The 25114-nt window shown below is 38.1% G+C and overlaps 1 protein-coding gene across 5 annotated transcripts in view; it reads right to left on the bottom strand.

Moving 5' to 3' along the window:
- Positions 1-1738: 1738 nt before the first annotated feature.
- Positions 1739-25114, bottom strand: part of SEMA6D (semaphorin 6D) — a 106939-nt gene continuing 83563 nt past the window's right edge. For 2 of the 5 annotated variants that reach the window (XM_068275431.1, XM_068275432.1), the window contains exons 9-19: positions 24960-25048; positions 21044-21261; positions 20792-20923; positions 20491-20646; positions 17152-17325; positions 13702-13842; positions 13526-13603; positions 13019-13077; positions 12636-12692; positions 10696-10863; positions 1739-3508 (exon numbers count right to left, since the gene is read on the bottom strand). In XM_068275431.1, the coding sequence (XP_068131532.1) occupies positions 2172-3508; positions 10696-10863; positions 12636-12692; positions 13019-13077; positions 13526-13603; positions 13702-13842; positions 17152-17325; positions 20491-20646; positions 20792-20923; positions 21044-21261; positions 24960-25048 (2609 nt within the window). In that variant the 3' untranslated portion in view covers positions 1739-2171. The remainder of the gene's footprint in view (positions 3509-10695; positions 10864-12635; positions 12693-13018; positions 13078-13525; positions 13604-13701; positions 13843-17151; positions 17326-20490; positions 20647-20791; positions 20924-21043; positions 21262-24959; positions 25049-25114) is intronic. The other 3 variants (XM_068275433.1, XM_068275434.1, XM_068275435.1) reach the window with 3 other exon arrangements.

Below are 25114 nucleotides of genomic sequence, written 5' to 3' on the forward strand. Positions count from 1 at the left end.
ATAGGTAAAATGTGATGTTACTTTCAAGTCATAGCTGTCTGGAAATTGAAATGTAACTGACACATTTAAAAAATTTGCAGTTGAAGGGGACATTTTTAGTTAAATGAAATGACAAGGTGACTTGTGTAGCACTGATATATCAACAAAGTCATATTTTTTTTATATTTGCATCATTTTGGGGGGTAGTTTCTCCCTTAGCAGTCTCCAGGCTGACTCTTACATTGCAGGATAACAGGGCACCTTCTGTACTTCCAAACACGTATGTGCAAAATGGGCACCAGAGATAACTGCTAGTAGAATCAAGGTAAAATTACCAATATTCTACTATTGGGCAGTGCTAATTCTTATAGTAAAATTTTACCTAACACTATACTCACAGAATCCCCCTTGTACCAATGCCTTCCCATATTCCAACCCCCTACCCATGCCTAACCCTAACCAATCTCCCACCGATGCCTAACCCTAACAGATTTCCCCCACCCCCCCAAGCGATACCAAACCTTACCGTCCCCCCACCACGAAGCCCTCAATATACACACTACTTTTGCTGCAAACTGCACTGGGCATCAGAGAAGTTTGGGCACCGCCATATGCGTGCATACAAATTGTGGGTATAAGGGGAAATTGCCTGATAAAGTAGGGGGTGCTGGGGCCGCCCGCTATGCAAGCAGTGACTACCAATAGTGGACGCAAGCACCCGCTAATGTAGCTGCAGTATGTAGTAGAGGGCAATTTTCCTTATAGCCACAAACTGCAATAGCGCCAATGTCGGCGCCAACATTTCCCAACTTCCTTGCAAACATTGCGGTAAAAAAGAGATGGCAAACTATTACTAAACACACTCTTGGCTACCACTACCTAGGAATTGTTTTGACTTAATAGTAGGTTGCAACATTCCCTCTTTTGCCTGCAGCAATGCTGGCAACCTTACTCTTAATTGCTACTGTGAGGATTGCCAGAAGTATTATGGACAGGAATTATGTGGTTAGGCCTCAAATCCAGGTCTGCACAGATCTCGATTACACCAGCTTTATAGTAATCTGTTAACACTTCTTGTGTTAATGTTACATTAACTTTTTGGTGACACAGTTTTAAAATTGGCAGTAGTGCATTATTCCATCAATACCGCCATTGCTATACCTTCAGTCTCCACGAACTACAAGTGCTGCTATATAATCAATAGCTCCATTTATGGAGGTCTAGCTTTTCACTGATCAAAGTACAAAAATGATTGACTAGTGCACTAGCCATTTTTCAGCACCAGTTAACATCAATGGGATTCAGTTCACAGTGGCCAGGCAGATATAACTGCCAAGTGATGCCAACAGGAAACAAGCATGTACAGACATAAATGGAGGTTTTACCAAAAATAACCAGTGGATTTCACAATATTGTTTAAATAGCAGCATAATGGTTCTAAGAAATCGTTACATTCTTGCACGAGGTACCTTGTTCTGCCAAGTCAGTTATGTGGAAGGCAGGAGAGAGAGACCGGTTTTCCCTGCTTGCTTTGCAGAATACTAGCAGAAGGAAGTTATCGGTTTTGTTCAGTCATGCCCTATGTAAACAGTTGCACAGAATAGAAATTGTAACAAGGATCCTTGCATGCATGCCTGGGTATATGGCATATATATGCGCACGTACTAAACACACACACGGCAGAAGTTTTTGCGGTTTACTCCGAGATAACACAAACAATGATATGTAATAGACTTAAGACCACAGAATGAACATCATCTGAAAATGAAAATTTTAATCGAGACAGTCTGACATTTGAGCAAGAGGCAGGGTGGATTCATACATATTAACATTTTCACATTTAATGGGATGACACACACAGTGGCAGTTTGAAATAAAAGCCTGTTTTTGTTTTTTCAAGTATATTTTAAATCTTAGTACTGTATCTGTTTTTTTTGTTACTGTAAAGTAGCCCCCTTCCCTCGTGTTCGCATCCACATACTGTATCTCCAAACAAAAGACGCAAAATGACCAGCACTTTCCTTTGTTTCGTTCATTACAAGCATAGTTTGTAGTTCCTGTGCAAGACTGAATGTTGCCGCACTTAAGACCATTTCTTTGGTCCCTCCAGTGGGGACTGGATCAGCAACCAAGCACATCTCTGCCTGAAAGGTTCTTTTATAACCATACACATTTTAAACAAGATGTAGGTCTCAGTAGCTATATTTATTTAGCTGTCTAACTGCTGTAGTTTGTGGAGCAAATGAGGGTTTAGGTGGCACATCAGGCTTTATGGAAGGTGTCCTCTTTACTCCCATACGGGGCAGAGTTCCATGTCCTGTATAGCTGCTCTGCCTTGATAAAGAAGTCTGTTGATGCACTAGAACAGGTGTTCCTTGCATATAGTCCTTCATTGGGTTAGGACTTGGAGGCATATATCCGCCTCGATTAACACTAGGCTGTCTTGAAATCAAAACACCATTTGGTGAGTTCATAGTCTTGGGCATTGCTGATATTGAATGCCTCTGTGAAGAGTTTTTATGATAACTTCTTTGTGATTCTAAAGATGACATTTGTGACATTTGCCCATTTGGGGTAGAAGGCACATCCACCCGTTTGGTTGGACTATTTCGCGGAAGGGTTGAGGTGGGGGAGTACAAGGATGCCTCCCGGTTTGGAACTTTAGGTGGAATTTCAGACATGTTCCCCATAGTATCAAGCATTAAGGTTTGATGTGGAGTCTGGTGGGTGTTCGGATGAGCTACTTGAATATCTGCCATTAAAGCTTTAGGAGTTCCTGCAGATTCATTCAAATGTTTTAAAAAGTCATTCAGGGTATTTCTGGAATCCACAGAGCGTCGATGGTCTCTTTTACTTGGTTGTTTCACCAAAGAGTGTTCAATATTATGAAGCTTTTTGTCTGATTTGTGTGCATTCGAATTAGAAAAAGAAGTATTATAATCGTGGGTGGCATTTGGAAGAACAACTGCACTTGGGATTTGCCCATGAGCCAGAGGAGAGTGTGGAGGGGGACTTGAAGGGAAAAACTGTGGACTTTTAATAGAAGGTTCTTTCCGGGGCATATTTAAATTATTTTGAGCTTTTTCCCACTGGTTTTTGATTGGCTGTAGACTCTTCTGCTGAAGGACTGGCGTAGATTCAGGTGTGGGAAGCGCAGCTAGTTCAGGTGGCTGTCCTTGGACATCCATCATGATATGCTTGGTGTCAGAACCTGGAGGAAGTTCCTTTCTACTAGTTAGTATATTAGTATAGTGTTTAGGTGAATCAATGCTTTGCTGATATTCCTTAACCGGGCTGTCAAAGAGACCATTCAGTTTGGCAAAGCTACCGCTGGAGTCGGTACAGGATTGTGCAGACTCTGCATCCTTGTGTATTTTTCTGGTTTTCCGAATGAACATCTCACGGTAGCAGTACACAATGATTCCTGCAATGAAAGCTCCCAGGACAAATGCAGCAAGGACGCAGGTGATAAGGACATTCATATGCACCATTTGGTTTGACTCTCCAGACTGTACTTCCCACCTTACACCTGTAAAATAAACAGATAGCAATTTTTCAGGTCACATTTTTGCAACTTAGAAGAAGTCATAGGTTTACAGTAAAGTGACAGATCATTAAATGAATTTATCTTAACAGGATCATTTGCATTTTGTTCTCAGCCTGCTTTCTATTAATCCTTCTGTCACTCAAAATGGAAACTGTTGGACAGCTACAACGTGCATATGGCCAATTACAGTTTGTGATAAGTACAGAGTGTTCACTGTAATGTTATACATTCTGTATTCATAAAGGGGAGCTTGACGTTTGCTTGATGTTGGAATTCTTAAGCACGGAATTTATACTTTATGGCGAAACTCAGAAAATCAAACAAAATATGCCAAGACATTTTAATGTCTATCTGCAGGCACATATTTAAACATACCACCTATTAGCTTAACAGTGACAGTATTGTACTGTGTTAGCCATTAGTTAAGGCAGGAAGCTTTAAATCAGGATACCATTTATTGGCCAACTTAAAATCTGAAGAGTGAGCTTTTGACCAGTCTTTCAAAGTCAGCCAATATATGGCATTATCCGGACTCAAAACTTCCTGCCATCTATTAGCTTAATAAGTGGTATGTCCAGATGTCACCTTTTTTTGTGTGAATAGTTTTCTGCAGCTAAAAATCCTGTACTGAAAGTTTGATCACATGACCAGAACCACAGATTCGGGCACTGCGGGTGTGGTTGCTCCTGGTGTCTAAACTGAATAATTTCCGATGTTCAGATTGGAAAGGGGGATAACACAATGTAAAGCTGGCCACACACTATACAAACGCAGAGCCAATCGGCACAGAGTTAAGCATCACCAACACTGCAGTTCTCGTGATTCGATCATAATGTCGATTGTGGTGCCGATGGAAAATATATTTGTTACCAATTAGATGTTTTTGTCTTATTTAATGTCTAATTAGGCAACAAAAATGTATAGCATTTGGAAAGCTTTACACTGTATGAGAAGATGGTAGCCTACAGCCCAGAAAGTCAGTGATGTGAGTGGTCTCTGCCTGGGCTCCTTGCCAGGTATTTAACAAGTGATTTATATGGCATCAGCTAATGAAGGAGCTTCCCCATCGATAAAAACCAATCACCGCAACTGCGTGATCTGTGTGTCTACATAGATTGAGGACAGAACGGTGTTAAAATGGAGGCTTAGAGGAAGTCTGAAACTGATTTAAAATAAAATACTTACCTAAGGGATAGGGAAGGCTCTGGATCCTATAGAGCCTTCCCGTTCCTCTCCTGGTCCTGACGTTCCTGCGCTTGCTCCCCTGTTAGCAGTTTCCGAGGCGCATTCTCGTGTACTCACAGTACGGAACAGCCTGTCTTCAGAAGCACTCGGGCTCTCGAAGCCTCGTGCAGTCTTGGGTCAGAGACTGCTAAATGGGGAGGCAGCAAAGGAACGACTGGATCAGGAGAGGAATGAGAAGGCTCTATAGAACCCAGAGCCTTCCCTCTCCATAGGTGAGTGTCTGTTTTTTTATTGTTTTTTTTGTTTTTTTTAGCTCGCTTCAGACTCACTTTAAATGAACATGACATGCCAAGTTTTCAATCATTGTGCTTGGACATACCTTTACCATGGCAAGTGTCTAGGGTGGTTAGCTCTGTTTTCCTTGCTGGGGCTAGAATACCTGCACTTAGCCTTAATAATTTATGGAAGTATGAGGTTTACAGCTCTTTTACAATTTCTTTAAACCAAGTCCACCTGTTGTACATCATGTTCTCCTACTGTAGGCTCAATTTGACAGAGTTCTCTTTACCTCCTGTGTAATAGTTCATATTTGTTATCTATGCAAGCTTGTCATCTGCACCTCCTGTTCATTATACAACACTGCCTTATATCTTGCCATATACCATGCTACATAATAATCCTGCAAGAAAAACATCATGACACAACCATGGTTTGATACAAATGGATGTCAGGAAGGAAGTGGGACACATACTTTTTCACGATGCTACATACCACAAAACATACAACACTACCAAATAATTCAAGTATAAAGTATTTAAAAAGTGCATGTCACAAAGTTTATTTTCTTTATGCATGAGGCTCTAGGTCACTACTGTTGCTGCTGGGGCTATTTTGTCGAAATATCAAAGAAGTCCTCCTCTTGGCAACTTCTGTTTAGAGAAAGAAGCTAATAAATGTTAAATTCTGCCTTGGTAACCAGTCAATACCCAAACTGCTAATCAGACCACCACAGACCCCTCCGCTACCACTAAGCTAATTATGTAACACCAACATGGAAACCAGGGATTTTGCCTTGCAGAACCCCTTTTGAATAATTGATAAACAAATTGCAGGGTTTCAGATCTCTTATAAGATTCTGAACTATATGTGCAGACCGTCTAGATCAGGAGAAGACAGTTAAAGTGGTCAAGCAGTGATCATATGTGGTTATCACTGCATACATAAAAACTTAATTTACCATTGAAATGCCAACATCTCCAAGTTCAACTGGTTATTATTATTTACATTAACAATATTTTACTATGTGCTACTTGACACCCATTCACACTTGAACCCTCCTTTTCTAGTGCCTAAAACTAATTCCCCCATCTAATGCCTAACATAATCCCCACTCCTAGCGCTTAAAACAATTCCCCCTAATGGCTAACACGAACACCCCCCCCCCCCCTTTTCAAGTGCATAAAACTGCCCCCCCCCCCATCTTATTTCCTAAATTAAGTCAAGTAAATCAGCCGATTTACTTGGGACATATGATGCTGTGAACTTTGTCTACCCGCTTTTCCACTTTGACAGCCTGTTGGATCTTGGAGAGTAAGCTATTTGATGGACTTTGACAATTTTTGATGGTTCTTAACTAATTGCTGTTTACCTCTCGTAGTCCTGTCACGATTTTACTATTTTGTATGTCAAGATTTTTTAATAAAGAAAGGCTGTTTTTTTTTAAAGACTTTGTGGAAAGTGCTGGTCCTTTACATACTATCAGCCCAGACGATCCAGCATTTCAGATCTCTCGGGCAACGCATTGGTGAGGCTTTATACACACTAGATTCTCAGTGGAGATGATGATCCAGACTGGTCACCTTGGACGAGAACCCTCTGGCATCTGTATGAAGCTTAAAGGTTGGCATACACAAGACAATATTTGCTTTTTCATATAAAATTATCAAGTTGTCTGCTGATTGGAAGGGGATTTTGCTCCAGGCAAATTGCAAAACAACTGACAATAAATTCCTCAGTTGTTTTATGATCAGACACTCTGTCACCTTGTGGACATGTGCAGCCTACTAGGTGAAGTAGATCGGAACCCGCAGGAATTTGCCAGAAAGAAAGGTTCTATCAGAAAAGTTAGCATACGTGTGTGTATGGTATTTATCGATCCCTGATTGGGGAATCAATTGAAATGATGGATCGCTGAAAGTTTGACCTTAAATCCTCCTGTGTGTACTCGCCTTTTGGCGTGGAAAGAAGGGGATACAGTGCAGCCTATTAATGAATGTGTTTTCGGAAGTCTTGATTGAGTTCCCACGGCTTCTCCATCTCTTCAGATAACGAATACTGGTGTTTGTTCTTAATTTTATTTAGGAACAGGCATTCTAGCAGATCCCCTTTTGCCATACTCATTTCAAGAGCTCCTCTTACTAGGTTACACGCTAACTTGAGCAGACTGCCATTTCCTACTTTACTTTGCATTTCTGAGAAATGCACTGGAAGTTTTGCACACTTCTGGCACATATTCGATGCAGAAAAATGCACCTGTAATTCAGTCTAGGAAAGCTTTATTTTGATAAAATATTATTACTTATGAGCAGGGAAGGGAAGAAAATAAAATGACAACTGAAGTGAGAAGAATATTGAGGCTGCCATATTTATTTCCTTTTAAACAATATCAGCTAATCTTGTCAGATCGGACTAGAATTGTCAGAAACGTCTGATCTGTTACATGCTTGTTCAGGGTCTATCGCTAAAAGTATTGGAGGTAGAGGATAAGCAGGACAGCCAGGAAACTGGTATTGTTTAAAAGGAAATAAACAGGGCAGCCTCCATATTTCTCATTTCTGTTTAAGTGTACCTGACGCCTGGACACCTGGTATTTGCATATTGTCCATGATTACTTGGATTCCTTTACTTTGTCCTCACTAAGTTCCATTCCAGTTCCTGCCTGTAGACTTACTACCAGTTTGCAGTAAAGTAAAACTCTAAGTAGGTGGAAAAACTGAGAAATTTGACTTTTGCAGGCACAAAATAAAACATGTTTTTATGTTAGTCTCTTAATAACTACATACCTTTCATTCTCTCTCTCATTTGCTCAATTTCACACTTACCCCTACTACCTGACTGTACACTGGTAGCAAGGAAGTGGTAATATCTAAGGAATGGGACTTTATAGAGACATAATACCTAATGAATGGGACTTCATATAGGCAAAGTATAAACATACAGCTAATAATGTTTCAGAGGACAACACACAAGTGTCTCATTTACAATATATCCAGAGTTCAGGTACACTTTAAGTATTATAATGAACAGTTAGTCCTGTTAAACTATTGGTATAGGATAAGATCAATGAACTTTCCCTAGAGTATATTGTACCATATAAAAGCTTGAAGTGTTATTTCCTATGCTAGAAGAACTGATTTGCTTTTCTGTAGAATATTTTAACGGAGCTACAAGAAGGAGTAGCCCATGCAACAAGATGCATTAAAGCTGAATGCATAAAATATTCTATACGCTATACATCCTAAATGAGGACATAAATAAGGTTAATTACCTATAACTATCAGAAAGGTAAGTCAGCAACCACAGACATACAGGAAGTTAAACTTCTCAAACATAGGAAAGGCTGAAGCCAAAACATTTTAAAAGTTTAAACACAGCTGGTTAGAATAGCTTCCATAGATTGAACTTGAGCACAAAACTCCATCCTGCTATGAAAATGTTTTCATGAAGAATTAGTATTATAATTACAGTAAAAGCTGGTTTCTGTTAGTGGGAAGGCCTTTGAACATTTAACAAGAAATGCTCCGGGTTATCAGATTTGTTGGCAGTGTACAAAGGAAAACAAAACTTGAACACAGAACTAAAAATAGAACAAAAGGACTCAAACAAAAAGTAAACACAAAAAAAAACACACCACAAAATGCAACTGATTCAGAACCAATAGCAAAAGCAAAAGCATTAAAGGAAATGTATAGAGATTTTTTTCAATGCATGCTTAATGTATTAAATAGGTGTTTGTTTTTTTTAGGAAAAAAAGTTAGTTTTATTCTTTAATCTGAAAAATCTGAAATATTATATATAAGTGTTTGATGTGTTTGGAACTCATGTAAGTGTGTGAGTTCTGGAAGTAGAACCCTTTTTTTTTTCCCCCAGTGCAAAACTTTTAAAAAACAACCTATGTCTGCAAATATCTGCATACATTCCCTTTAAGAGTCATAAAAGTAAAAATACAAACACATTGCTTATTAAAAATTATTTCTTTATAATTTTTACTCAGAAATAAGACATCTACACTAAATGGTCTTTGCGTTTTTTAAAAATTGTTGCAGTTCTTTGGACTAGCCTGATATGTGTTTCAAAGTGGACCTGGTCTCTTGCACAGGACACAAGGAAAACTGAGAGAAATGCACCGGGTGTTTTTAGAGAGAAGGGCCTGTCTAATTCCCCCTCATCTGTAAGTAATGTAATTTGAGCTCTCAGCTGTGTCAGCACAGACATTTGGCAATCTCAGCAGACAGAGCTAATATGTAAACCCATTCTCTGCTTCTTTAACGTTTATTATGCTGTTGCTTATCTTTTAGAGCAGAGAGGAAGCTCTGAGTTCAGGACCTGTTTGTGTACAATTAGAATGGAAAAGCTGGTCTCATGCTAAAAATAATATATATGTAGCTTCAGATTATTGTAGCCATTAAAGGCAATAAGATTTTAATGTCAGTGCTGTAGTGCGCCCAAAAAAAAAGGCCATTGAGTTGCCTTTATTACTACATACTGGATGATAAACCAGATTGCTTACAAAGTTGTTCGTAAAATTACAAAACTTGGCTACTTTTAGTAAAATTACAAAACTTGGCTACTTTTGACCCAATTATTCAATTTTAGTTCTTTGGAAATTAGTTAAAGTGGATCCGAGATAAACTTTTACTCATTGCATAATTGTGTTCCTTTCCTATTGTTTATAGGGCATTCCTCAAGCCAAATACTTTTTTGTTTTTGTTTTAATACTCTAATTCCCTATAAACTAAACAAGCCACGCCCACAGGTTTTCAGAGAGCCAAGACATTTTCAGACAGTAGCAAGGGCTCATGGGAACTCAGTCTGGGCAGGAGGAGGGGGAGGTATTACTAGCCAGAGATTTCAGAGGCAGAGGGGAGGAGGGAGGATTGGGTTTTCTTCACAGGCTGTTTAAGATGCAGATAAGGTTGCCTCTGTGTAATGTTTCCAAACAACATGGCTGCTGTCATTGTATCACAGGAAGAAATAATCATATTCTGTTAAAGCTGTTTGCAGCTAGATTTGCTAAACTTTAGATAAGATATATAGACAAGGTACTTGTTATAGTTTTTCATCTCGGATCCGCTTTAAAATGGGAGAATAAACATTTCTACATTATTTATATATATATATATATATATATATATATATATATATATATTTCTACATATATATATTTCTACATATATATATATATTTCTACATATATATATATATTTCTACATATATATATATATATATATATATATATATATTTCTACATATATATATTTCTACATATATATATATATTTCTACATATAATGTGGGCTTATACTGCAGAGAATACTGCCTATATTCTCATGACATTTTATTATTACCAAGATGAAAACTACACTCTTTTTTTTAATTGATAAAGTGTATAGTTGTGTTATGAACTCGGTAAAAAATAATATAAAATTAAAAGCAACACAAAGGGAAAAAAAATAATAAAAATAAATCAATGCATTCAACATAAAAGAAGCAAAAATAAAATACACTGCCATGACTGAGTGGAAACCTGGCACATCTGCATAATATTCATAATTACATGTGTTACTGTATGACATTCATATTATAGACAGAAAACTGACATTATGACCAACATCTTATTCACCCTCATTTATTACAAGTAGGGCAATGTAATTTGGAGGCTGCAGGTTTCCACTCAGTCAAAGTTCTTTCCCTTGAAGGCCTTACCATTTGGGCCACCTGTTAATGTATCAGTATAATCAGAGGAGTTTGGGTCATCTTCATAGACAAATTTCCGAGAGCCAGTCATTCTGGGTTTCCAGGAACCAATCACTTTAGGGAGAATGACTGGGCTACTTGTCATTGTGGTTACAGAAGTTGTAGGAACTTCAATGTCTGTGGTAGCAAACAAATGTTCATTAAATGATGTCCATTCAGCTAGAAAACTCTTTTATCCATTACATTATTATTACTACTGAATCATGGAATAAATAAAATACATATCCAGTATTAGTATAAACATACAGTAGGTAGAACAGTGATTTATTACTGTTCCTAGACTACATGGGGCTACTTTGATTTTCTGCTAATTCATACCTAAGAAATGAAAGCAGTTATGTAGGCCTTAGTACCATGTTAATCAATTAATGAAAATTTAATAGGAACCCATAAAATACAATTAATTGATAAGAGATGGTTATTCCTTTCTATGGAAAACCATGGAAGATAAAACAGGAAGTTGCACATACTCACACAATCAGATTGTAAGGCACTGCTGGGCTAGGTGTGATCGTGTGTGTATAAATCACTGCACTCTCTATTTTATCCTACATGATTTTACTTTTAGAAGAAATCATGTAAATCAAATTAATCATCTTTGATGAGAATTTTTAGTTTTTCCAGAAAGTACACAATCTCTTTAAAAATTAACATATCAGTGGAGCATAATGTTATAAATACACATTAAAGGGAATCTGAAGTGAAAATAAACATATGATATAATGAATTGTATGTGCAGTACAGCTAAGAAACAGAACATTAGTAGCACAGATATGAATCTCATATTGTTTCCAGTACAAGAAGAGTTAAGAAACGTCAATTGTTATCTATGCAACAGAGCTTCTCCGATCTCTCTGACCAAACTAAGTGGGCTACATACAGTGCAGATTTCTGAAGCACTTATCTCAACCTGTCTCTCACTGTTCCTTGTTTGGTTAAGGTTTTACCGCAGGAAATTTCAAAGGGCCATTAGCTCTGCTCTGTTTCAGGGCTGGTTCACACTTGGCGCTTTTGCAGCGTTTTGCGATCAGCAAAGCGCTGCTGCTAATGTATCCCTACGGATACATTCACACTGCATGCAGTGTTTTGGCGCTGATCGAGCTGTAATTCTTGCTCTTTTGAACAAAAATCACAAGCGCAAATCGCGGTAAAACGTGAAATTTATAGTTTAAAATACAGAATGTAGTTAGTAAACTGCAAATATTATTAGAAAATTATGCAATTTTTTTTAAAAAAGCTATATAACTGAAAATAAAAATATGAGACTCTTTTCTTTGCTAATAATGTTCTATTCATTATCTGTACTACACATACAATTCATTATATTATAAGTAGTTTTTTTTTCACTTCAGTGTCCCTTTAGGTGTACTACATTTCTATATAGAGAGACTTTAGTCGGATACAGTTGTACATAAACAGAACAAGACAGATGTTTGAAGCTCAGCAATACACATTTCAGTAAATGTGCAATCGGATATATAAAGATGTAGTATGGAACATGTGACCATCATCTATAACTAATAGATGAGAAACACATTCTGACAAATGTATGGAGAGAAATAATGAAAGCTGGCTGGCTTTCATGCTGTGAAAATGTCACATACTAATTCCAATTTTAATATTAAAAAAAAAAAAAAGTGACGCATCCATCAATGACGGGCAATTGGGTAACATGCGATCACACATAGGTGAATTAATTATTTAAAAAAAGAATTACAAACCAAAAGGACAGCTATCCATCCTTGCAATTAGTGAGTGCATGAAGTCAAAGCACAAAAATGAGGCCAACTGCAAAAGGGGGAAGGGTAGGGTGGGGTCGGGCATAAGAGCAGAATATGCTGAACCAAAAGAAAAGGCAGTTAATTTTAGATAAAATTAATAAAACTAACCAGATGTTGGATCGCCAAATATTTTGTAATCTGGTGTAGTTGTAGTAGGCAATTTTTCTAAAATTAAAGGAACAGGTCATCAGTAAAAAGAAACTTAAGGAAACAAAAAGGTCATATAAAATCTCAGCAAAAAAGCAAAAAAATAAAATGTTCAAAGTCTGTTTAAGTCCTTAAGCAGTTGTTGCACATAGCCCAAAAATAATATACAAAGTAAGAAAAAAAGACACATTTTTTTTTTTTTTATTAAATGCAAGATAGCTTAGCCCATGAAAAGAATAGGTTAAGGTTGAAAGGTGGTATGTGCATTATGAACGCATTCTGTATTCTATTCTACAAAGCTCAATTTAGATGGCTGTAATGAGATGTGAAAGGCAAGTCCTTACCATGGCAATCTCCAAGCTGAGCTGTGTTACCATGTTCCACATCCTGTTCATAACCAAAGCTGCAGAACACAAAGCACAACAGCAGATTTAATATATAGTATTACCAAAAACCCATCAGATCTTGCCGTTTCCAGGTCGGCGAGCAGGTTTCAGCAAGACAAAAATATTACGTATACATAGAAAGCCAATTTATGCTTGTTTGTACAAGAGACTTGCTATGTGATAATTAATAGGATTCTCTAGAGGAGCAATACTTTACCTCCCAAAGGGATTCAAAGCAGTTATTACAATTCCTGCTAGGATTAATGTTTTCTGTCTCCGAAGTATTACGTTAGAAATAGCAGATAAAATACACAGTAATTTCTACCACTATAGAAAAATCATTTCAATCTCTTTGCCTTGATAATGATAAAAAGTAGAAACACATTGCACTAATAAAGCTTTAGAACCTCCACTGAACCTAGAGCTATCGGGGATCTTCAGCAGCCAGAGATGGCAATTACTTACAACATGCCAGGCTTGACTCTACCGCAGGTATCATGGTTTAACCACCCACAATAAGGATCTCTTGAACTGATGCAAGACCTGTAGATTAATGAGAGGGCATTTATTAGCAATTTGAACAGCGGTTTTATATAATGAGCCGCAATGCGCAGCCATTCATTCGGAACAACTGAACATACTTTTTGCATGTGCCGTATCGTTCACAGCGGCTAAGTGGCAGGCGGACAATGCAACCTGCAAAGGCTACAAATAAGGCATGGTGGTCTTTATCCATCTGCAGGGACAAAACTTTTCGGTCTTCATCACTGTCTCCATGACATCTGCAGGGGCAACAGGCATATGTAGTTTATGAAGTAGTCTGTTTATACATAGGACAATATAATTGTAAGCAAAAAACACACAAAGAAAGATTATCTTGTCTGCTGCATGATGTTAGCAGCACATTTTAAAAGATACATGAAGGTGCCAAAATAAATCATCCACTAGTTTATGGAACAGACCCAGGTATTAAAGTGTAAAAGAAAAATTGTAGTGAAGAAAAGGGAAAAAACAAAACAGATACTTGTCTATGCAGAAGGTAGCCCCTGGATTTTCCAGAGGCTTTCCGTGTCCTCCTAGAACCCACTGCTGTTGCCCAAGATCCTTTCATTGTTCATGGACATGCTCCCATACAAGAATGAGTCAGCTTAATGCGCAGATGCAGCCATACTTGCGCAGGCACAGTACAGCTGTGGTTGTACATGGCAGGGAGCGTGTCCATGAGAACATATCTGACAAGCTCTTGTTGAATATATTCAGAGGGATGCTACACAGGAATGGTGAACACCTGGATGGATCAGGAAGCCTCTGGAACTGGCTTAGGAGAATGTTTAAAGAGAAACTCCAACCTAGAATTGAACTTTATCCCAATCAGTAGCTGATACCCCCTTTTACATGAAAAATATTATGCTTTTCACAAACAGACCATCAGGGGGCGCTGTATGACTGATTTTGTGCTGAACCCCCTCCTACAAGAAGCTCTGAGTACCGCGGTACTCTGGGCAAACTGCCACAATGTAACAAGGTTCACAGACAGGAATTAGCTGTTTACAGCTGTCTCTAACAGCCAAAACAGCTAGGAGCAGCTACATAACCTGCCCACAGTAAAAATGTCACCATGTAATAAATGTCAGAATGTAAATTAGGGAGAGGAAAGATTTTACAATAGGCAAACACTGACTAAATCATTTATACATAATTATAGTATAAAATGAAGCACTTTTTTTTACTACATTATTTTCACTGGAGTTCCTCTTTAAGCTAAGTGTTAAGTTCAGGTTATACAAAGAGGTTAATGTTAGGCTAAAGTTTTAACGGTTTATTGCTGAGCAATGGGTAAAGAGTGGTTGAATAGAGTTAGGAATAAACTTTTGAGTTTTACTCAGTAAAGCATTGCAAAGGTTCTGGGTGATGTGCTAAGTTCTGTAACCTGTAAAAGTTAAGATGATATCACCCATAAACTTATCTTTCAACTACAACTGTTACTACTACCACCACCATCCACCACAGAAACCTGAGAACTCTAGTGAGGAATACGTAGTAATACTATTTCAAGTGGCCAATATTGTGCTGATCAGGATTAGGCTGCTGGCAGAATTGTTCAGACGCTCCTTATCCATAGATCAAAACCAACACACACCTTGGCTATCCAAGTGTGCAAGCTGAGGGAATAACTGACCAAGGATGAAAATTCTATGCGCACTTAAACCATGCTTGCTGGAATTTGATATTCACACTAGGTTTCATGGTTATTAAAAAAATCAATAAGTCAAATTACAGTTTCAAAACCTACTATATGAAAAATCAATAATATATTTAATATTAGATTAAAACAATGATGAAGGAACAAGAAGCCACCTTTAAAGCACAGGTCATGGAAACCATAACCTGAATTTATGTAACTGGTTACTTATCTTTAAAGTGGGTCAAAACTAAAAATTAAAACAACTCTTGTGACTATTGGTAGGTACTGTACAAGAGTAGTGTAACATAGTTTTCCCTCCAACATTTTTTTAAAAATAGATACATTTATAATTTACCTGTGTCCATGTCCAGCACTTGTATACAGAAGAGTGCAGAGTTACAGGAAACTCTCTTTTCCTTATAGCTCACTCCTCCCCCAATAGAGACGTGTTGACGAGGCATTGGCTGTGTCATTTGGAAATGGAGCCGAACTGCGAGGCTTTGCACTGCCCGATACACCTGTCATTCATAGCGGTATCCGTTAAGTGGAAAGCCGCACAGTTTGGGTCCATTTCTGAATGATGTGTCAGTCGTTGCCATGGCAACATCTCTATGAGGGAAAAGGCAGAGAGGAGAGCGCTATAAGGGGAAGAGCGCTTCCTGTAACTTGGCACCGTTATACAGGCACTGGACATGGACATAGGAAATGTAAAAATGTATTTTTTTTAAATGTTGGGGTAAAACTATGTTACACTAACTAAACTAAGAATATCTTGGAGAAGCACATTAGACTAAAAAACTCTAGTAGCTTTTTATTCCAGTTTTCTACACTAGACAGCAGACACTCTTACATAAGACAGACATGCCAGTTTTAGAATATTACCTAATAGCTATGGGTGCTATTGGGAGATTTCCGGGTAACTGCATTAGGTGGGTTAAAACCTTTCCCCCCCCCCCATTTTCTCCAGATAAAGCAGCCCCAATAATGACTAGAAATAGTCAACACAATGCAAAAATTTGCATGAAAATTGAATAATAATTTTTGACTTTTGGAGCCACTCGCCTTCATAAAGTGTTCCTGCTCTCACTGAAGGTAGAAGTGTGACTGCTCCCTCATCCCCTGATGTTAATGGTCCAATTAATGTGAATGGTGAGAGTGATATACTGGTTACCGCTTTAAACAATACCAGTTGCTTGACAGTCCTGTGGTATTAGTCACAACCCTGAAACAAGCATGAAGCTAATCCAGTCAGAGCACCTGATCTGCATGCTTGCTCAGGGTCTAAGGCTCAAAGTGTTAGAGACACAGGATCATGGGGATAGCCAGGCAACACAAATGGGTTTAAAAGTAAACAAATATGGCAGCCACCATATCACTTTCACCACCGGTTCCCTTTAAGATCACTATTGATTGCTAGCTGTTGGTTCTGCACTTTGCCAGACACCCAGTAAAGCATGCAAAGCAGAAGAGATATTTCAGTGTATAAATGCACACTTTCCTATAGCTGTGAGGTGACTGTTTATCATTTTGTGATTAGTTTTTAATAACTCCATTTCTGGGGTGAAATGACAGTAAAGATGTCACATTGTTGTTTGTGGAAGTAATATGTGAACATTTGCTGCCTTAAGGAATTTCACTGTGTCATTAACTCCAAATCAATAATGCATGTGTTTCTGCCATTTAAAAGACATTTATCAAAAAAACAATTATGACTTGCACGTAGCTGGTCTATAGAATCGCACCCACAAAGGCTATTCCAGATATATATATTCTTCTTATTATTAGTTGGAAAACATTATTTTCTTATTATTGCCAGTGTAAGTAAGCAGAGAGAATTGAGCATTTGTATAGGAGACTAACTTGCAAGTGAAATCAATACATTCGTTTTGTACACAGTAATGCTTACTTTGCACGGTTGTAGGCATCAATTTCTTCCAGTAATACACTGTCATTCAAAGAAAATGGATTAGTCTTGGCCAAAATCTTTAGCACAACCCCAGCTTCTGAGCCCACAAATAGGACTGTATAATTAAGGTAGGGTCCGGCAAGGTGGTCAACTGCCACAGCTGTTAATCTATACCTAAGGATTAAATGAGAATAAAAAAAAAATTTGATAAAAATGTACAAACATAATCAGATAGATTAATACAGTGGCGTAATTAGTATAGAAAGGTGCTTGATTCATTTCATGCTTAGCTGTCACTGAAACAGTTAGTTGCTGCATCTTTTCCATCTATGCACTATACTTGTATGTGCTACTAATAGCCTAAATGTATCCATGCACAGGGGATTTGTTTGTTAAAGTAAATCAAGCAAAATTTTTAGCACCCAGTGAATCTCAATAGCACATTAAAAATGCATGACACCAATGTGGATCATTATTTAAAAAAAAACTTCAATTTTACATATTTCTTTTTACATTTAAAAGTTTAGCAGATGCCTTTATTACCCTACTTCTGAGGCCTGCCCAACGGCAGAAATGTCAGGCTGATGAGGACTGATGTAATTATTTTATTGCACACATTAGCAGAGAGTAAACAAAATCTTTCATCAGTAGGGGGTGGAGCAATAAGACACTATGCTTTATGGCCCATACTCACGGGCAGCATTTGTGGCCTGTCGCCAGCACACGTGAGCGTGTGGGCAACAGGCCGGCGACAGCTCCTCGCCAGGTCCCTCCGCGTACACACGCGGAAGAGGGACCAGCGGCGCGACGGAAGCTGTCGCCGACGTTCTTCCTCCCCCCGCCGGAAGCTCCGTAGACTTCAATGGAGGTTGCTGTCGCTAGTCCGCGTACTCACGCGGACTAGCGACAGTTGCAGCCGCGACTGTCACCAGGCGATTGACCGCGCCAATTGCCTGGCGACATCAGTGATGGGCGACGGTTCGGGGTGCGCGCCCGTGCAATGGCGCATACTCACGGGCGACCTGTCGCCGCAACACGTGCGCGCCGCGTGTTGCGGCGACAATTGTAGCCCGTGAGTATGGGCCATTAAAGAGTTCAGAGAAGCCACAGATGCTATCTTAACACTTTTCCCTGGATAAATAATGGGCAGCTAGAAGAGGAGGGGGAACACAGCAGCTCCTATAGCTATTAGAAACCAGGACTGCAAAAAAGATGGAGCTTGGTTCCCTTTAAACACTGGGACCCTTAATCTCCTAGGAGATCATTTTTCATCTTCTGTTTAAAATACATTTTCAGTGCTCTCTAATTGAGAAAGTACCAAAAATAAGGTGACTAAGTAATATGAAAATTCTTATGAGTATTTTCCTGCTTGCCTCTGGCATAAAAAGCATTTTATTGATAAGGTGTGAAAATATCACCTAGAAGAAAACTTTTAAGAAAAAGTGAATTAAATAAGAGCCTGGATCTATTACAACTTTTATTTAAATTGGACCTAAAATTCCAAATTATTTTTTCCATATAGCAAACCCCTCCATTAGGGCAGGTACAAAAAAACTGCTCATAAGTATATATAGTCTTGCTCTATAGTGATATAGTGGACAGCAATTTAATTGTCCTCATACACTTATACATGGTAAACTGTTAAATTTTTCTGTTTCTGTAATTATTCCAAGTCATAGGTTTCCATTAGCAATCTACGTACATTCCCATAGGTTACCCTATTGACATATGACAAAAAATGTCTAATTTAGGAAATGACACTTTACTACACATAACTATCTGAAACAAGAGATACATAAAATTATTAGAACATTTGTTACTACATTCTGATCTCCTGGAGGATCTGAAAAGATAAACCTCCTAAAGTCTATAACCTTTTTCCAAGTAAACTAAGGCAGCATTCACACTTGTCTGTCAGTTTTCTTCATGTATTTTCTGCACAGCATGTGTGTTTATATGTGAAAAGACTTGTGTGTTTTCTCACAGAAGCTATTGTAATTGATAGCAAAAACACACAGTGCTGCACAGTTTTTTTTGTTTGTTTTTTTTTTAGATGCAAAAAACGCACTTAAGTGTCAACTAGTCCATTGATTATCATTGGTCCTCTGTGACTACGTATTTCACTATGGCTATATTTGCATGATCATGAAAAATTTGGCCTAGGTTTATTAAACATTGTCGGGGCTGCCAAGTTTATAATCCTCATCTGGGTTACATTGGACAATAGCAAATGTTGCTAAATGGTTAGCTTATTCGTTGTTTTGCCATCTCAGTTGCATGAATACACACAAGTGTCCCACCATGTTTAGGTTGTCCCGCGTTTAATAAGGAAACAACTTCTCAGATCCTCAATGTAGATTAGTACACTCAATATAAAATATTTAACATTTAAAAAAATATGTAGAGCATTTTTCTTCGGTAAATTACTTCAAAATATCATTAAAAATGAGGAGGAGGTAGTTAAATTTAGATTCAGAACAAAAAAGGCCCCAGAATATAGAACTTACTGTTGACTAGAGCCTAAGCAGGTACGCACAATGTGATAGCTTAAGTTGTGCACAGCAACCAATGGAAAGAAATTTCTGCAGAATAGTGACATCACCAATATGTCAGCAGGACCCATTACGCAGGCGTCAAACCAACAAGTGTTGATTCCCGGTAATGCCTTTAAGGACTAACTACACGGTTTATTGTACAGTTCTAATCCAGTTCTGTATAATGCCTAAAGAAGAAACTTAACGTTTCAAAAGCTTGCAATGAATCATGTACAGTTAGTCATTAAAGATATTACCGGAATCAACGTTTGTTGGTTTGATGTCTGCATTTCTGCTCCTCGACTAAAACCCGACCATACTTCACTTTTAACCATTATATTAGCTTAATGAACAAGCTAAGCTGTGGCTTATGTCATTTCCTTAACTGTGAAATGAACAGTGGAATATTTCCATCTGTGTACCTAAAGTGTCAGCAGACTTGTATCATATTGCATGACATTGCATAATGCAATTAATTACATTGTGAATCCTGCATGTACTAGGCTTCCATGATATGCATTATCTTTATGTTTCTGCCAACACGTACCGCTCATAATCTACTGATCCATTATGAGGCTCATCAATACTGCAGGACCTAATGGTTCCTATATCCTAGTTAAGTGTACAGTCTATTGATTCAGTTCACAGAATGCATGCTGCCTGTAGGTGAAAAAGTCTTTCGTAAGGCAAATGATGCAGTGTTTGAAAGACAAGTACTAGTTGTTGAGTTAGTTCTGTTTTTTCTTAATGTGCTTTGCAACAATACAGCATTTGTCAGCAATCAGGCTGGTTGCTCATATCATACCTGACACGGGTTTTGGTGAACCAAGGCTCTTCACTGACAGAAGGGACTGCAGAATCCATCAAAGGATGGGACTTGATAAAAGCCAGAGTTTCATCTGGAAACTCGGTGGAAGACCTATAACCTTCAGCAAGGCCATGCCTTGCACAGCAGCCAGGCCTAAATCAAAGAGAAAATAGAGATGCAATAAACCCTTCAGCACAATTCTCTACTGGTTAAAAGCTCACGCTTCATTAATTTACTAAGTGGAACATGTCTCCCACCCTCTTTCTTCGGAGCCTTCTTTCCACGGTTTATCCCATACCTTGGTTTTGGTACTTTGTCCTCAGGTACAGCTGTCCAAACAGAATCTGGAGTCTTTTGTTCTTTAAATCTTCCTCTGAATGCCTTCTCAATGTCATCCATAGTAAAAGCACAAACCGCGGATCCCGGTATACTGAGAGTGGGAAAAAAAAGAGAAAAACTCTTTCTGGTGTGCGTGATACAACAGTGGTAATTGTTCAGCCAAGAAGAAAGTGAAGGTCTCCATTTGATGTCAGGTTGTGCTTTTCTTTACCTGTTAAGCTGTGTAGTAAACACTCCAACAACAGTGGGAATTCCATTGATTTCTATTATGTCTGTTATAGACTGCAGAACATCAAAGTAGAAGAATGAATCTCCCGGAACGGAGCAGTTGAGTCTCGCCTTTACAAATGAAGTCCAATGTTTCTCGAGGACTCGCTGCGATCCTCCCAGGTCATTTTTGCATATGCGTGCTACACGAGAATGTACAGCCTGCAAAAAGAGACCAAAGTAAAATGGATTTGATTGTTCGAAACTAAATGGTTGCCACTGAAAAAAAAAAGCAAAAACCTTCCATTTATGAATGCAATAAACATTCATTAATTCTGCTACTCTGACAATAACAAACCTTCACTGCAACAAAACAAAATGTTTTCAATTTGTAAGACTAAGCAGTCATGTGAGTCCCTTCTGATTTAAAGGCCTCAAACAGATTACAAAATTATGCTTTAAACTTGTTTTGAAAATAATCACATATGTGGCAAAACATTTTTTTCATCATCTCTGATTCCTCAACCAATCAGAATGTATAAAAAAAAACCATGATAATAATAATTACAATAATATTCATTATCATCATCATCATCATCATCAAACTGAAAATTAAATGACATCCCCCAAAATATAGACTTTCGGATCTTTTGGATTATCTCTCATGGGCACTAATCAGAGGACAAAGAAAAATCTCTTTCAATCAAGTCTTTCAATGTCTTTTAAGAGATTGTTTAAAACTCTATGACTAGCCACCTTAAAGTGACAGCCATGTGACATGCTCTGACACAGTTTATCAGCAGGCGGCCATAACTCAAGATTAGCCCTTTGAATCCAAATGAAGAATGCGTCCTTCATAAGCTAAAATCTCTTGCATTACAAAAGAAGAGTTTATTCCTACATGTGTGAAAAGAGTATTTAAGAATACAAGTATGCTATATTATTACAGTTAAGGATTGTTGGTTTTCTTTATTGATTTATATAATTTAATGCCCAATCAAACAATTTCTTGAGGTTCCCAAAGCTGACCTACACTCCCTGCAGCACACAGATCTAGGTAAAGATGTGTAAAATAGTAAGCCTTAAGGTAGCCATATACTCATTGATTTTTACCATCAATATATGGCCGATTCAATTGCTCTGATCAAATAGGTTAGAAATCGATGCAGCAAGTGGCCTGATCGACATGCAACACTCTGGTTTAATAGATTTTTAAAAAAAATATCTGTTCCTAGTCTGTGGCACACTTTAGATTCTTGTCAAGCATCTAAATCTATCTGATGGTTGAATCTGGTGGAATTCTATAAGTGTATGGTCATCTTTAAGCACACTTATCAGATTCTAACTACTATATCAGACTGAAGTGAATAGTCAGTTATATGACTTGTCTATAGCACTCCAAATCTCTCAGCCAGCAGTAGGTGGTAATCTTGATGTCAGAAATCCTCTTCTGTTCCATGTGGCCACTAGAGGTCATTGTCGGTAGATGTGGCATGGGCTGTGCAAGCAAACTAAAAGAAGCCCTGTCTTGTCGTCTACCAAAAGTGACCTCGAACAGTGGCCAGAGAGAGCAGAAGAAGATGCTATCATCTAGGCAGCAGACATCTGCGTGATCCAGAAGCTGAAAACCTACATTGCGTCAGAATTTTTTTTGCTGTTTTTGTAATTTTGTAAGTGTACTAAAATGTACACATACCCATAATAGAGGCAAGAGCCAAGCAACTAACTGTAGAAGACTTCATCTTTACTTAAATTATGCAGGAGTAAACAAAAAAGAACAGCTTACATTGTCCAACCCACAAGGAGGCAATCCCTCATTTTGGTCTTGTAAGTCTAAGGCTATTTTATAGCCTTGAAATGTGAATACGTTCTGTTTCAATAAAGCTTTTATTCCACAAAGTGACAATGAAGGCAAGTGTGAGCCCCTCTCTATGCCATGCTCTATAAAAGCTTGCACAAGTTGAGTTTAAGTAAGAGCTCCGGTTTTTCTGAATTAAGTGGTAAAAGAAAGCAGACCGTAGTTAACTGCAGCCCAATGTCCATTTTAATGCACCACTGAGCAAAGCCCATAACATTCGCACAGATTCCCCACCTTTTGTGAAGTCTTTAATTAACCATGCGTAAATGGTTGAATAATTTACAATGGAATGTCTATAATGCAGCCAAAGTATCATAAACTGCATTTGTGTCATTTAAATATTTAACATTTGGGAGGCACAATGGAACCTCTGTTAAAATATAAACATATTTATGCATTTAATGCTTGCCAAGAAATAAAGTGGTTTCCTAATCAGGGTCATGCAGAATCTTGCCAGCCCTATTGCTCTTTGAAAATTCCATACATTAATACTTTTTTTATTGTGTTCGGGATTTAGCAAACTGTAACACACCTAAATGATGCAATGCGCACCAGTCTTTTTTATTAGGTCATTTTAAGTCCAGCTTTGAAGATTAATTAGAGAAAAGACTGGAGCAAATATCACTCTGATAGAACGTGTGGTTAAGGAGCAGATGAAAATGAACAGCCCCAAGGCTAATGGATATTTTCACAATAGTAGAGAGATTTATCAAGCTCTGACTTGTTATGAGAGATGGGATAACCTTAGAAATACAGAACTGGTCTTTGCTTAATCACGTGTAGCACAGGGTTATGTATACGCTGCAATGTTCTTTATATTGCATCTCTGTGCAGTTTAAGCACTCATCTACGCCTACTTAGACTCTCCCCATCATGTTCCCAAAGCAGATCCTGCCATTAGACCATATGGATCACATAGACAGATTATTATCATAGGGTTTAAACTGTGAGCTCTGGATGGCAGTTAATGACAAGACTATATATTTTGTAAAGCGCTACAGCCAATGTCAGCACTATATACATACTAAATAATAATAACAGTTATATTCACTGTAACAGATCTATCTGATCCATGGGCCTTGTTCATCAATGTTTGCTTAGTTCCACCTATTTTTTACCTCATTCCAATAGTGACCTTTTAATGTACAACTGGAGAAGACTTTTGAGAGTCCCTTGGACTGCAAAAAGATCCTATCAGTCAAGCCTTAAAGAATTAATAACACCAAGTGTTAATTGGAACAACTGGCTGAAGCTGAAATAATAATGAAAAAGCAGAATTCATTGGAGATAATCCTGAAACTGGGAAAGATCAAGAAGGAAGGGAGGGCAGAGAATGGCATGGCTAGATAGTATCATGGAAGCAACAAACATGAGCTTGGACAAGCTTTGAGAGGCAATAGAGGTGCCTGGTATGCTGTGGTCCATGGGGTTGCAAAGAGTTGGACACAACTGAACAACAACAAAAATGTACAACTAATATGATTAAAAGTACTATTTTGAAAATGAAAAAGGAGCATTTCATCTATGTAATGCTATCTATACAATGCTGTGTTATTTGTATGTGTAAAATCAACAAAACCTAATATAACCAGGGGGGATTTCATAGCTCATGCACGAGAACCACCTGCCCCAGGTCCGTGACCCACAGTTGGACAAGGAGACCAGCTTGCAAACCATTGCAATGTAAAACCACAATGTATTCCAGAGCCATCACCTCTATCTTTTTCTATGTCCCCATACCCACCACCAGCTATCACAAGGTAAAAGTTATGAGACCTCAAAAATAAACTTGACCTCTAAAGATTTTATTTTTTTAAAAACAATTATTGGTCAAAAATGAGGACATAATAGAGTGTCAAACTGAATTTTTAAACCGGCATTATTAAATCCGTCACCGAGAGTAAGAGTCCTAGATAAACAGAAAATGTCTGCACGCTTATACTTTAAAATGTATGTCAGAAACAATCAGAACTTAAAAAATATCTACATTCCCGTGAAAGCCATAGTTGGATGCCGCCAATTCAATCACTGAAGTTTGGAATCTCTCCAGCTGTGCACTTACCTTGCCTAAATTATTATGCTCCACAGCAATCTCTCGGAAGAAGAAGTAGATGTAACTGCCATATTCAATTGCATGTAGAAAATGCGGCTCTGAAAAAAGACAGGGAGACAAACCTGTAGATCAGATACCTGGCGCAAGAAGCACAAATGACATCC

The sequence above is a fragment of the Hyperolius riggenbachi genome, chromosome 3, assembly GCF_040937935.1.
Source record: "Hyperolius riggenbachi isolate aHypRig1 chromosome 3, aHypRig1.pri, whole genome shotgun sequence".
NCBI classification, from domain to species: Eukaryota; Metazoa; Chordata; class Amphibia; order Anura; family Hyperoliidae; genus Hyperolius; species Hyperolius riggenbachi.